Source organism: Equus przewalskii, chromosome X, assembly GCF_037783145.1.
Source record: "Equus przewalskii isolate Varuska chromosome X, EquPr2, whole genome shotgun sequence".
Taxonomy (NCBI): domain Eukaryota; kingdom Metazoa; phylum Chordata; class Mammalia; order Perissodactyla; family Equidae; genus Equus; species Equus przewalskii.
The window spans coordinates 124008297-124022785 of NC_091863.1; the positions used below are offsets into that span (position 1 = coordinate 124008297).

The 14489-nt window shown below is 36.6% G+C and overlaps 1 protein-coding gene across 22 annotated transcripts in view; it reads right to left on the bottom strand.

The window, feature by feature from the left end:
* The window catches only part of F8 (coagulation factor VIII), a 145283-nt gene that overhangs the window by 36257 nt on the left and 94537 nt on the right, over positions 1–14489 (bottom strand). For 12 of the 22 annotated variants that reach the window (XR_011535968.1, XR_011535964.1, XR_011535965.1 and 9 more), the window contains 6 exons: positions 5639–5792; positions 4017–4229; positions 3518–3767; positions 3128–3310; positions 1585–1701; positions 914–985 (listed from right to left, as the gene is read on the bottom strand). Coding sequence is in view for 13 of the 22 variants with exons in the window: in XM_070604626.1 (XP_070460727.1) it covers positions 914–985; positions 1585–1701; positions 3128–3310; positions 3518–3767; positions 4017–4229; positions 5639–5792 (989 nt within the window). In the remaining 9 variants the exon portion in view is untranslated. The remainder of the gene's footprint in view (positions 1–913; positions 986–1584; positions 1702–3127; positions 3311–3517; positions 3768–4016; positions 4230–5638; positions 5793–14489) is intronic. The other 10 variants (XR_011535970.1, XR_011535967.1, XR_011535971.1 and 7 more) reach the window with 1 other exon arrangement.

Here is a 14489-nt window from a genome sequence, read left to right on the forward strand (position 1 = left end):
ATAAAGCATAGTGGTATCAATAACTCCTTAAGTGTTTTGCTTGTCCTTGTTGTCCATTTTATTTTCTAGAATTTAATAATTTTGTTGACTGTTAGCACCTCTAATTCGTTGATACTGGAATGTGTTACCAGCACTACCAAATAATATTATTATTTTTTTATTACACAATGTATGTTCATTGTCGAAAAATTATAAAATAAAAAATAATTTAAAATAAAAATAAAAGAAATAAAAAACATCATCCTTCCACCCAGAGAAAAATACCATTTTAGTATATATGTCTCCAGCTCTTTTTAAAAGGGAATTTTTTCCCTCTAAAACAGGAGTTGGCAAACTTTTTTCTGTAAAAGGCCAGATAGCAAATAATTTAAGCTTTGCAGATCATTTGGTCTCTGTTGCAACTACTTAACTGCTGTTGTGAGTGAAAGCAGCCAAAGACGATTATAAATGAATGGGTGTGGCTGTGTGCCAATATCACACTTTATTTATGGACACTGAAATTTGTTTGAGAAACTGACTATAGATCCTATTCAAGCTTTACTATCACCAGTCATATAAAAGTGTAGCTTCCTGCTACAGTGAAGAGAATGGACTCAAGGGGAGCAATATTGAAGGCAGGCAGGACATTTAAGGAGGCGGTGGCATTGCCCAGGTGAGAAGTGATGGTGGCTTGAATTAAGATGGTCACAGTGGGAAATGGAGAAAATGGATTTGAGAGGCAACTATGGAGTAGAATTAATAGAACCATGAAGATGGATTGGTTATCTGAATGTCTCCAATAGAAATAAAAAGGGTTTACAATGTACACCTGAAAGTTATATAATGTTATAATCCAATGTTACTGCAATAAGAAAAAAAGAAATAAAAAAGGTATAGTCAGCCCAGTTCTGGGAGAGAAGACAATAGTGTTTACCATATTGTCCTGAAGCTGTAATCTGAAAATCTCTAATGTGTCCAGAAGCCATTCCCAGTGGAGTCTGACACTCTGAAATCAAACGAGGAAAACACAATAGCTAGAAGTGCAGACAATTTAGCTTCTCAAATGCAAGTCCATGAAAATGGGAGAACACCAACAAATGCTCACATTTTTTAGTGCTTACTATGTGCCAAGAACTGTACTAAATATTTTATTGTACTGTCTCATTTAATTCACCCCAACATGTGCTAGAAGTATTCACATTTTGCAGCAGAGGAAACTAAGGTTCATACATAAGGAGACCAGTAGTTCTCTTACTTGTTTGGGGTTAAACCTTAAACTCTTCCAAGTTATCTTTGATAATTGAAACAAAGTTAAGTTTCAAAGTTTACTCTTGGAGGTTCACAAAGTTTTGAAAATGAAGAGATATTTTTTAGCACCAGTTTGTTAAATATTTGGAGCTACAGGTTCAAAGTGTTCAAAGCTTCAACCATACCTGCCCTCCCCTGAGGACTCTGATGATTTCTACCAGCAGTATTCATTTTAGAATTGATAATGACTGTGAGCTTATATTTATTTCTTGACGAAGGCAACCACTCTAGGCAGGAGAAAAGCTGTATGGAAGTAAGCTGGGTAGGCAGAGAGCCTCTGCCCACAGTGTTACTCACTCTTGCTGTACACCAGAAAAAGAGTGCTCATCCCAGCTTGTAGGTGCTCGCCAATAAGGCATTCTATCCGCCAAATTCCAGCTTTGGATGGTAGCATTTCCACTGTCTCAAAAACACCTTATGAAAAACAAAAGGAACAAAAAGTACCTCTTTTCACTAAAAAAAAATGAGCATGAGCTACATTGGCTTATGCAGAATATCAAAAGAGATCTACCTAAGTCAGTTCCACCACTCTTGAACCCCTCAAACCCAAAGTGCTTGTTATGTGACCCCTACAGTCGGAGGCACTGGAGATTGAGTTTTGACAGTCCCTCACACTGGGAGATGGGAGAGACAGGGTGACAGAATGTTTTGGTAGTGGAGACAGGAGAAAACTACTGCATCAGGATTGGCCTGCATGCTCAGGATTTTTCAGAGCCAAAGGTGTATTTCCAATTGACCAGGTGGGCTGCCTAGGAGAAGGCAGTCAGGGTGAGGTCCTCATGGATCTAGTCCACCAGGACTCCTTGAGGGCTAAAGTAACCCCAGCAGCAAGAAGCTGGAGATGAATGCTGATGGGCTGAGGAATGAGTCACAAGTGACCACCCAGAATAAAGGTGGAACCAGCCAGGTCAAGGGGATTTCATGAGAGAGGGTCCCAACAGGGAGTCTCTGAGGAGCCCCTGAAAGTACCTTACAAGAAAAAGAGTCAGGTTTAAATATCTGCCAGGTGCAGGCAGTATGAACTTGGCTCACAATGACAGTGCCACTCTGTAAGAACTGCCCTATCCCTAACCCTTACCCTCTCCATGCTGGAGTTCAAAGCAGCAGCCAGCAAGGGGTTGGGGGGAAGCACAATACGCATAAGGTAGAGAAACAGAGGACTCAACCACACCTCCCTTTCCCAGTGCAGTCTTCCAGCCTGGTGCAGGCTCAAGATGGGGGAGGAAAGACTGAAGTTAGATCACGTTTAGAATTTTGATTAATATCTTGGAGCGCGATATTGTAATTTCTGACTTGAACTATATTTATAATGTAAAGTGACTGCAGAATTCTTTATTACTTAAGTGAGCAAAAAAGTCACCAAGCATATCATAATTTTTACACAGAAACAGGGGAAGGCTACTCCCACTATTAAACCTGTTTTAAAGAGACAGCGAGGAACTAAAATGCAGCTGTGTTTTGATTGACATTGTGAGTAGTGCTTAATCAATATACTGGCTACACACATAAACAAATCACTCTTTGGATAACTGCTGGTGTCATGTGAGATGTGAGAGGGGAAAAAAAAAACTTTTTCCTAGGAAAGTACTGCGACGTTAATTACCCATTTATTCTGTTCTATTTCCTTTATAGCACATTATCTGTGTCTGAGATTATCATGTTCATTTGCTAATTTATTTATTATCTCTCTGTAGAGTAAAGTTACTTGAAATAGTAAGTTACCCGAGAGCAGGGAGTTGGTTTGCTTTGTTCACTGACTGTATCCCCAGTGCCTAGACCATTTAAAGTCAGTCCTCAACAAGTTCAGCAGGTAGAAGAAAGAGTATGAACTAGCTCATACCCGGATAGAGGTTGTAGACTGCCATTTTATACTCCTCTTTTTTCCGCACAGTGAACACGTGTCCACTGAAATGAATAGAATGGATGTTTTCATTGCTGCCCATGCTGAGCAGATACCATCGAATTTTTTGATCCTGAGCCATTACTAAGCCAGGTAGTGTGTCCATCACGTAGCCATTAATTGCTGGAGAAGAACAGAGAGAAGGCTATTAAAATCCATTGTAGAAATTTCTTTCCCTCCACTCCAGTCAAAAATATTCATTCCTATGAGGACTCTGCTCCCATATATACTCTCAATTCATACAATGTCCAAGCCTTAGGCTCAAGGCTCATTTCTTGTAGTACATGCCACATTTCACAGTAAGTAATATTGGGGTGTGGGATATATTACCATGGAAGCGATAATTTTCTTTAAAAGTGGGGTCCTCCGTCTGGATATTGCAGGGAGCCCTGCAGTTCCTTTCCATGTTTTCAGTGAAGTACCAACTCTTGGTCTCATCAAAAATAGTGAAAAACAGAGCAAATTCCTGCACTGTCACTTGTCTCCCATGAGCAGGGTTCAGCGTGTTAGCATGGCAGATCAGAAGGGGTCCAACTAAGCCTGAGTGCACATCTTTGTCCTGGGAGGGAAGACAGCAATCCTATGAGCAACAGGAATGGATTTCTCATCAACTTTTATGCCACTCCAACCCACTCCCCATCTCCCCACAGTACAATTCATCCTCTTCAGTAGATTCCAGAGTGATATTTCTAAAACACAAATATAATGGCATCTGTCCTATTTAAAGCTTCCCATTTGCTTAGGTTAAATACCAAAAGTTCTTAGCAGATAACACCAAGACCATTTCCTTTAAACCAGAAAGTGGCCAGCACAACGTAGACCTGCTTACCAGATCAACATCAGAAAAATAAGCCCAGGCTTTGCAGTCAAACTCATCTTTAGTGGGTGCCATATGATGTTGCACTTTCCAAAAGTAAACTTCGGTTTCATTAGGTTTGACAAACTTTTTTCTAGGTTCTGCTCCTTGCCTCTGATCATCCTCATAAGAAATAAGGCTAGAATAGAAGGAGTAGGGACGAGAGGCCTGGTTTTTGAAAGTTACCTACAGAGCAAAAAAAAGGAATGCAAACATAATGTTTTAGGATCCTATAAAGTCCTTAGCTTAGGGTTTACATCCCTAATAGTAATGCCTATTTGGGGGGGTTTATCAAAGTTTTTAATACTTGGAGGAAGTGCTACAGAGGAGGGATGTTGTTAGAACCCAAACCTAAAGATCCACACAGGAAACTCTGAGGAATTTTTGAATTCTAAAATCTTTAAGGCATGAACTAAAAGTTGCAAAGGAGAAAATTCCTAAATACTTAAAACAATTCCAAAGTAAAACGGAAAATATCACCACAGGGGTTTAAGAGACCATAACCCCAGGAGTTGATACTTAAGTTAAGGTTCCTCATGACAAATTCCATGTGATCTTTAAAAAAGACTTTTTTCAGATTTTAAAAAATTACACATTTCATAGAACATATGGAAAGTAAAATAAAATTCAAGCCAAAAAAATATCCACTCACAATCTCATAATTTTTGATCCTTCTATATACTTCATGTAAACAATCAATTGGGACAATGGCTAAGTATTTTTGGAAAAAATTAAACTACTTTGCTCTTGGGCTCACAGAATGCACCAAAATAACTTTTGGCTTACAGGAATTACTGATGGATTAAAAAGTTAGATGTTAAGAAATTAAATTGTGAAAGAAAGTTGAAGAAAGTATAGGTGATTTTAAGAAAAAAACCTCTGTATAGGGAAGGATTTTTATAAATATTAAAACTATGAAAATGTAATAAAGGAAAATTTTATGGGTTACTATATGAAAATTCAAACCTGTTTTATTTAAAAAACCACCATATATAAAATTAAGAGACAAACAACTTGGAAAATACTATTCAGTAAAAAGATCAATGAGCTACAATATATAAGGTAATATAAATTGATAAGTAAAGCACTCCCTCAAAAAATGTCAAATGTGCAAAGGACATTAACAGATAATTCACTAGAGAAAGTCTTAAAATGTTCATGTACATTGCACTTCTGGAATTTTATCCTAGGAAAAAGGTTGTGATTGCCACATTATTTAAATAGGGAAAAAATAAACGAGCTAAAAGGTCATTCAAAGTAAAATGGTTAAGTAAACTATAAATTCATATAATAGACTATCATGCCATTATTTTAAAAAGATACTCAGGAAGTGTTTTTAATGACATAAGAAATGTTTATGACATGCTATTTAGTCAAAAAAGTGGAATTATACATTGTATAATTTGGAACACATAAAGAGAAGACTGCATAGGAAAAAGATAACATACAGCAAAATAATTATTGGATTATTTTTCAACTTCTTTATTTTCTATACTTTAAAAATTTTCAAAAGTGAGAATATGTTATTCTTGTAATCAGAAATAAAGAAAACATATAGGATTAATTTGCTTGTAATTCCATTGTCCTCAACTCACCATGATATTGTCTTCAACTTCTGCTCTTATGTATGGCCCCAAGAGTCCCAAGTGTTCATTTAGTTCTCCACGGTATAAGGGCTGAGTAAAGGAGCCATCAGTGAATTCCTGGAAAACCACCTTCTTGAACTGAGGGACATCTCCACTCTGGGCCCTGAAGAAAAAAGCAGAGGAAAAGCAATATCCTTATGGACCAGGTGGGTAGAAATACCTCACATTCTTGCCTTCCCTGTATTTAAGATACATTTAGTAGAACTGATGATTAATTGGAAGTGTACTAGGTAGGGGAGAAAGAGGGATTAAAGATAACTTCTGGGTTTCTGAATCGGGTAAATGAATGGATGGTGAGGCAATTCACTGAGATGGGGAGCCCTAGAGGAGAAGTAGGTTGGGGTATACAGTTTTGGACACACAGGACATCTATGTGAATTAAATTAGCAAATACACGGAGGTTGGGAGTTTACAAAAGAAGTCTGGATGAAGATCATCCATATTTAGATAGTATCCAAATCACATGAGTGGCAAAGCCAGTAGTCAATTTTTTTATGTCCTCATCTTACTTGACATGTAAGCAACATTTTGCATAGTTAACCACTCCATCCTCCTTGACATACTCTTTCCAGGCTTCACTAGTGTGTAAATTCCATGAAAGCAGGGGGTTTTGTCTGATTTGTCCCGCTGTTTTTCCAGTAGCTGGAACAAGTGCCTGGCACATAGTAGGTGTTTAACAAATATTTGTTGCCTGTTGACTGGATGTAGGGTTTATAAACATATTCTAAATATAAGAGAGGCTCAGGGTTCAGTCCTGGGAGCTCTTTTCTTTACTTTTTAAAAAATCTGTTAGAATTGTGCACTAAAACTATGCAATAAAGTGCATAAAACAAATGTTTTTGGATAAAAATGCAACTACCATCCAGATCAAGAACATCGCCAGAAACCCAGGAGACTCATTGTATATACCTTTCCAATTACATCCTCTCCCTCTCCATCCGGTTCAGATGTTCATGATAATTATTTCTTTCCTTTTCTTCATAATTGTACCGCTTATGTACGCATCCCTAAAGAATATAGTCTAGTTTTGCCTCTTTATGAAGTACGTAAATGGAACCATATCGTATACATTCTTTTGTTTCTGGCTTCTTTTACTTAGCATTATGGTTGCGAGATTCATCTACATTGTTGTGTGTTGCTATAGTTTGTTCATTCCCTTTGCTATATAGTATTCCATGTGTGAATATACCACAATCAAGGACATTCGAGTTGTTTCTAATTTTTGATGGTTACACGTAGTCCTGCTATGAACCTTCTTGTACATGTCTTTTGGTGAAGCTATACATGCATTTCTGTTGGGCACATACCAAGGAGTGGAATTGCTGAGTACACATGTGTTCAGCTTTGGTAGCTACTACCACACTGTTTTCCAAAGTGGCTGCATCATTTTCCATTTTTGTTGGCAATGTATAAGAGTTCCATTTGCTCCAAATCTTCACAAGCATTTGATAGTGACTGTGTTTTTACATTTTTGGCCATTCTAGTGGTTGTATAGCAGTGTCTCTGTGTTTTTATTTCACATTTACTTGATTAATAATGGGGTTAAGTATTTGCATTTGGGTTGCACTGAATCTATAGATCAGTTTGGGGATAGTTTTCACCATATTGCCAAGATACATCATGTACATGGACTGGAAAGCTTTCAGAGGGTCTGCATTTAATATGATGCTTGGTGTAGATTTTTGTAGATACTCTTTCTCAAATTAAAGGAATTTCTAATTTGCTAAAAATTTTAAAATCATGCATGGATGCTGAATTTTAAGCAAACACTTCTTTTCATGTAATGAGAGGGTTATATGTTTTTCTACTTTATCTTGTTAACATGACAAATTACAGTGGTCTTGAAAAATGTTAAATCAACATCATAATCCAGGGATTACACTGATGTATTTGTCTATCCTTGTATCAGTACCCCACTTTATTAATTACTGTAGCTTTACAGTAAGTCCTGATATCTGGCAGCATCATTCCTTCATCTTCAAGATTTCTCTCTATGCACTGCTTTAGCTACATATCAGAAGTTTCAATACATCATATTTACATTTTCATTCAGTTAAAAATATTTCTAATTTCCATCGTAATTTTTTCTTTGACAAACATTATTTAGAAGTGTGTTGCTTAATTTCCAGTGAACTTTCTAATAGATTTAATGTTTAATTTATTAGAGAAGATATTTTATATATTTTCAACCCATTAAAATTTCTTGTTTTGTGGCACAGCGTATGGTCTACTTTAGTAAATGTTCCATGTGAACTTGAAAAAATGTTAAATCTGCAATTGTTGGGCGTGCTTCGCTGATTATGTTCAAATCCTCTATATCTTATTGATGTTTGGGTCTGTTCTTTAAATCAGTTATCTCTAAATATGATGGGGAATTTATCTATTTCTCTTAATTCTATCAAGTTTTGCTTTATGTATTTTGAAACTATATTATTAGGTTCATACAAATTTAGGAATGTTATGTCTGCCTATTGAATTGACCCTTTTGTTATTATAACATTTCCTCTTTATTGCTAGAAACCTCTTGCTTTAAAGTTACTTTCAACCTAACTGAGTCCTTATATTTTAAGTGTGAACAATGTATAGTTGACATTAATTTTTAATCGTCTGACATTTTGATATTTTAATTGATATGTTTAATTCATTTACTTTTTAAGATATAGTTAGGGTTAAGTCTATCTGATTTTATTTGTTTCCTATTCATCCCATCCCTTTTCTGCCTTCTTTCATGTCTTTTTTCTGTACTAATAAAGTTTTTAATTAGTTTCATTTTATTTCCACTGTAAATTTTTTAGTCATACATTCTTGTGGTTACTCTGGAGATAAAATTTTATCCTTGATTAGTAGTCCATTTCAAATTAGTACTTTTACCACTTCCTGAACAATGTGAGAGCCTTTCAAACACTTAAACTCATATAGATTCCGCCTTCCGTTTGTACTATTATTGTCATGTATTTTACTTATACATAGATTATAAATTCCTGCAAGACAGTATCACTATCGTTGATTTAAATAGTCAATATCATTTTTCATATACCCACACATTTATTCCTTCTGTTGTTCTTCATTCCTTCTTGTAATTCTGTGATTCTATCCGTGATTTTTTTTCCTTCAGCCTAAAGAACTTCTTTCAGTATTTGTTATAGCACTAGTCTATTGTGACAAAGCCTCTCAGCTTTTGTTTTTCTGAAAATATCTTTATTTCAACCTCATTTTGAAACATATTTTCTCTGGGTTGAGAATTCTAGGTTAGCATTTTTTCTTTCAATATTTCTCATTTTAAAGATGTCATTCCATTTTCTTCTTTTTTTCTTCTTCCTCTTCTCCCCAAAGCTCCCCAGTGCTTAGTTGTATATTCTAGTTGTAGGTGCTTCTAGTTGTGCTATGTGGGAAGCCACCACAGCATGGCTTGATGAGCGGTGCCATGTCCGTGCCCAGGATTCCAAACCGGTGAAGCTCTGGGCCACCAAAGCAGAGTTTGCAAACTTAACCACTTGGCCATGGGGCCTGCCCCCCATTTTCTTCTAATATTTCTGCTGTCCAATACAGTAGCCACTAGCCACGTGTTAGTATTTACATTTAAATTAATTAAAATTGAACACAATTAAAATTCACTTCTTCAATCATACTAGGTATATTTCAAGTGTTCAATAGCCACATATGACTAGTGGCTACCATATTAGACAGTGAAGATCTAGAACATATCCATCATCACAGAAAGTTCTATAGCACAGCATTGTTTTAACAGTTTCCATTGAAAAGTCAGCTATCACACAGGAAAAGAAACGCAGGAAAACAAGATAATGAGCGACAGATTGACAGCATTAAGTCCACATGCATCAATAATCACTCTCAATGTAAATGGATTGAACTCTCCAATAAAAAGACACAGAGTGGCAAAATAGATTAAAGAACAAGATCCAACAATTTGTTGCCTCCAGGAAACATACCTCAGCCCCAAGGACAAACACAGACTCAGGGTGAGGGGGTGGAGGACAATACTTCAAGCTAATAGCAAGGAAAAAAAGGCAGGTGTTGCAATTCTTATATCAGACCAAGTGGATTTCAAAATAAGACAGGTAAAGAGAGACACAGGGGGACAATATATAATGATCAAAGGGACACTTCATCAAGAAGAAATAACGCTTATAAATATCTATGCACCCAACACAGGAGCACCAAGATTCATAAAGCAACTATTAACAGACCTAAAGGAAGATGTTAAAAACAACACAATAATAGTAGGGGACCTCAACACCCCACTCACATCAATGGACAGATCATCCAGACAGAAAATCAACAAGGAAATAGTGGAGCTGAATGAAAAACTAAAACAATTGGACTTAATAGACATATATAGATCACTTCACCCTGAAAGAGCTGAATACACATTCTTCTCAAGTGCACATGGAACATTCTCAAGGATAGACCATATGTTGGGAAACAAGGCAAGCCTCTACAAATTTAAAAAAATTGAAATAATAACAAGCATCTTCTCAGATCATAGTGCTATAAGGCTAGAAATTAATTACAAGAAAAAAGCTGAGAAAGGCACAAAGATGTGGAGACTAAACAACACACTACTGAACAAGCAATGGATCATTGAAGAAATTAAAGAAGAAATAAAAAAATACCTGGAAACTAATGAAAATGATAGCATGCCATACCAACTCATATGGGATACAGCAAAAGCTGTATTAAGAGGAAAATTCATCGCCATACAGGCACATCTTAACAAACAAGAAAAATCCCAAATAAGCAACCTTAAAGCACACCTAACTGAACTAGAGAAAAAAGAGCAAATGAAGCCCAAAGTCAGCAGAAGGAGAGAAATAATAAAAATCAGAGCAGAAATAAATACTATTGAAACGAAAAAGGCAGTAGAAAGGATCAATGAGACAAAGAGCTGGTTTTTGGAGAAGATAAATAAAATTGACAAACCACTCGCCAGACTTACAAAGAAAAAAAGGGAGAAAGCTCAAATAAACAAAACCAGAAATGAGCGAGGAGAAATAACAACAGACTCTGCAGAAATACAACGGATTATAAGAGAATACTACAAAAAACTATATGCCAACAGAATGGATAACCTAGAGGAAATGGATAAATTCTTGGACTCCTACAATCTCCCAAAGCTCACTCAAGAAGAGGCAGACAATTTGAACAGACCAATCACAAGGAAAGAGATTGAAACAGCAATCAAAAACATCCCAAAGGATAAAACCCCAGGACCAGATGGCTTTCCTGGGGAATTCTACCAAAGTTTCAGAGAGGATTTAATACCTATCCTTTTCAAGCTATTCCAAAAAATTAGGGAAGATGTAACACTTCCTAACACATTCTATGAGGCCAACATCACGCTGATACCAAAACCTGACAAGGACACCACGAAAAAAGAGAACTACAGGCCAATATCACTGATGAACATAGATGCAAAAATTCTAAACAAAATTTTGGCAACCAGAATTCAGCAATTCATCAAAAGGATCATACATCATGATCAAGTGGGATGCATACCAGGGACACAGGGATGGTTCAACATCCGCAAATCAATCAACGTGATACACCACATCAACAAACTGAGGAATAAAAACCACATGATCATCTCAATAGATGCAGAGAAGGCATTTGACAAGATCCAACAGCCATTTATGATAAAAACTCTGAACAAAATGGGCATAGAAGGAAACTACTTCAACATAATAAAGGCCATATATGACAAACCCACAGCCAACATCATACTCAATGGGCAAAAACTGAACGCTATCCCCTGAAAACAGGAACGAGACAAGGATGCCCTCTATCACCACTCTTATTTAACATAGTACTGGAGGTCCTGGCCAGAGCAATCAGGCAAGAAAAAGGGATAAAAGGAATCCAAATAGGGAGGGAAGAAGTGAAACTCTCGCTGTTTGCAGATGACATGATCTTATATATAGAAAACCCCAAAGAATCCATTGGAAAACTGTTAGAAGTAATCAACAACTACAGCAAAGTTGCAGGGTATAAAATCAATTTGCATAAATCAGTAGCATTTCTATACTCCAATAATGAACTAACAGAAAAAGAACTCAAGAACACAATACCATTCACAATCGCAACAAAAAGAATAAAATACCTTGGGGTAAATTTAACTAAGGAAGTGAAGGGCCTATATAATGAAAATTACAAGGCCTTTCTGAGAGAATTGGATGACGACATAAGGAGATGGAAAGACATTCCATGTACATGGATTGGAAGAATAAACATAGTTGAAATGTCCATTCCACCTAAAGCAATCTACAGATTCAACGCCATCCTAATCAGAATCCCAATGACATTCTTTACAGAATTAGAACAAAGAATCCTAAAATTCATATGGGGCAACAAAAGACCCCGAATTTCTAAAGCCATCCTGAGAAAAAAGAACAAAACGGGAGGCATCACAATCCCTGACTTCAAAACATACTACAAAGCTACACTAATCAAAACAGCATGGTACTGGTACAAAAACAGGTGCACAGATCAATGGAACAGAATTGAAAGCCCAGAAATAAAACCACACATCCATGGACAGCTTATCTTTGACAAAGGAGCTGAGGGCATACAATGGAGAAAAGAAAGTCTTTTCAACAAATGGTGCTGGGAAAACTGGAAAGCTGCATGTAAAAGAATGAAAATTGACCATTCTTTTGCACCATTCACCAAAATAAACTCAAAATGGATCAAAGACCTAAAGGTGAGACCTGAAACCATAAGGCTTCTGGAAGAAAACGTAGGCAGTACACTCTTTGACATCAGTATTAAAAGGATCTTTTCGGACACCATGCCTTCTCAGAGAAGGGAAACAATAGAAAAAATAAACAAATGGGACTTCATCAGAGTAAAGAGCTTCTTCAAGGCAAATGAAAACAGGATTGAAACAAAAAAACAACCCCCTAACTGGGAAAAAATATTTGCAAGTCATATATCTGACAAAGGCTTAATATCCATAATATATAAAGAACTCTCGCAACTCAACCACAAAACATCAAACAACCCAATCAAAAAATGGGCTGGAGACATGAACAGACATTTCTCCAAAGAAGATATACTGATGGCCAATAGGCACATGAAAAGATGCTCATCATCGCTGATCATCAGGGAACTGCAAATCAAAACTACACTAAGATATCACCTTACACCCATTAGAATGACAAAAATATCTAAAACTAATAGTAGCAAATGTTGGAGAGGTTGTGGAGAAAAAGGAACCCTCATACACTGCTGGTGGGAATGCAAACTGGTGCAGCCACTATGGAAAACAGTATGGAGATTCCTCAAAAAATTAAAAATAGAACTACCATACGGTCCGGCCATCCCACTACTGGGTATTTATCCAAAGAGCTTGAAGTCAGCAATCCCAAAAGTCCTGTGCACCCCAATGTTTATTGCAGCACTGTTTACAATAGCCAAGACGTGGAAGCAACCTAAGTGCCCATCAACAGACGAATGGATAAAGAAGATGTGGTACATATATACAATGGAATACTACTCAGCTGTAAAACAGAACAAAATCATTCCATTTGCAATAACATGGATGGACCTCGAGGAAATTATGTTAAGTGAAATAAGCCAGTGAGAGAAGGATAATCTGTGTATGACTCCACTCATATGAGGACTTTAAAATTATGGACTAAGCACAGTTTAGTGGATACCAGGGGAAAGGTGGGGTGGGGGGTGGGCACAAAGGGTGAAGTGTGCACCTACAACATGACTGACAAACATTAACGTACAACTGAAATTTCACAAGATTGCAACTTATCATTAACTCAATAAAAAAAAGTCAGCTATCAATCTTATTGTTCCTTTGGAGGTAATGTATATTTTTTTCTCTCTGATCTTTAATATCTCCCCTTTATCCTTGGTTTTCTTAGGTTTGATTTTTATTTGCCTATGTACATTTTCTTTGTATTTATCTTGCTTAGGGTATATTTAGCTTCTTGAATCTGTGACTTGATGTTTCATCAATTTTGGAAAATTCTTAGACCTTATCTCTTCAATTTTTTTCCTGTCCCATTTTCTGCATGCTCTCCTCCAAGGACTCCAATTACACTTATGCTATATCATTTGAGAGTGCTCCACCATTCTTTTTCCTTTCTGTGCTTCTATTTAGATACATTTGCTTGACCCTAATCCTGTCTTCTGTGGTGTTTATCTTGAAATAACTCATCCAATGAGCTTTTAATTTTAGATGATGTGTTTTCCAATTCAGAACGACCATTTGATTTTTTGAAATAGATTCCAATTTCTAATTGAAATTCTCCATTTTCTCATCAATATTGTCAATCTGTTCTCTATTTTCTTTCATTTACAAAAATTATATTAAAGTCCCTATATGTTAATCCCTATATCTGGATCATCTGTGGTTTGATTCTGATATCTACTTTTTCTCTTGATTACCAATCACACTTTCCTGCCTCTTCACAGTCTTATAATTCTTCACTGTATACTGGATATTGTGTAGCAAAAGCTATGGAAGCTTTAGATAATATTTTCTAGAAGAAAGCATGCTCCCTTCATTCTGTTAGGCAGAAGGAATGAAGGGTTGATGATCTCAATCCAATCAAGTTTTGCACTTAGGGCTGCTTGCAATTTTGGTACAACTCAGTTGACCTCTGGTTTATCCCTGTTTCTCAGGCATGCCCATCCAAGATTTTTGACTTAGAAATTAGAAAATCTTTGTTCCTTCAGCCCTTAAGACATTTCAGCAAAGGCCACCAAGAAAGAAAGTAGCTCGTGATCATCACCTCAACTAGGTAGTCCTCTCCCCCTCCTCCAC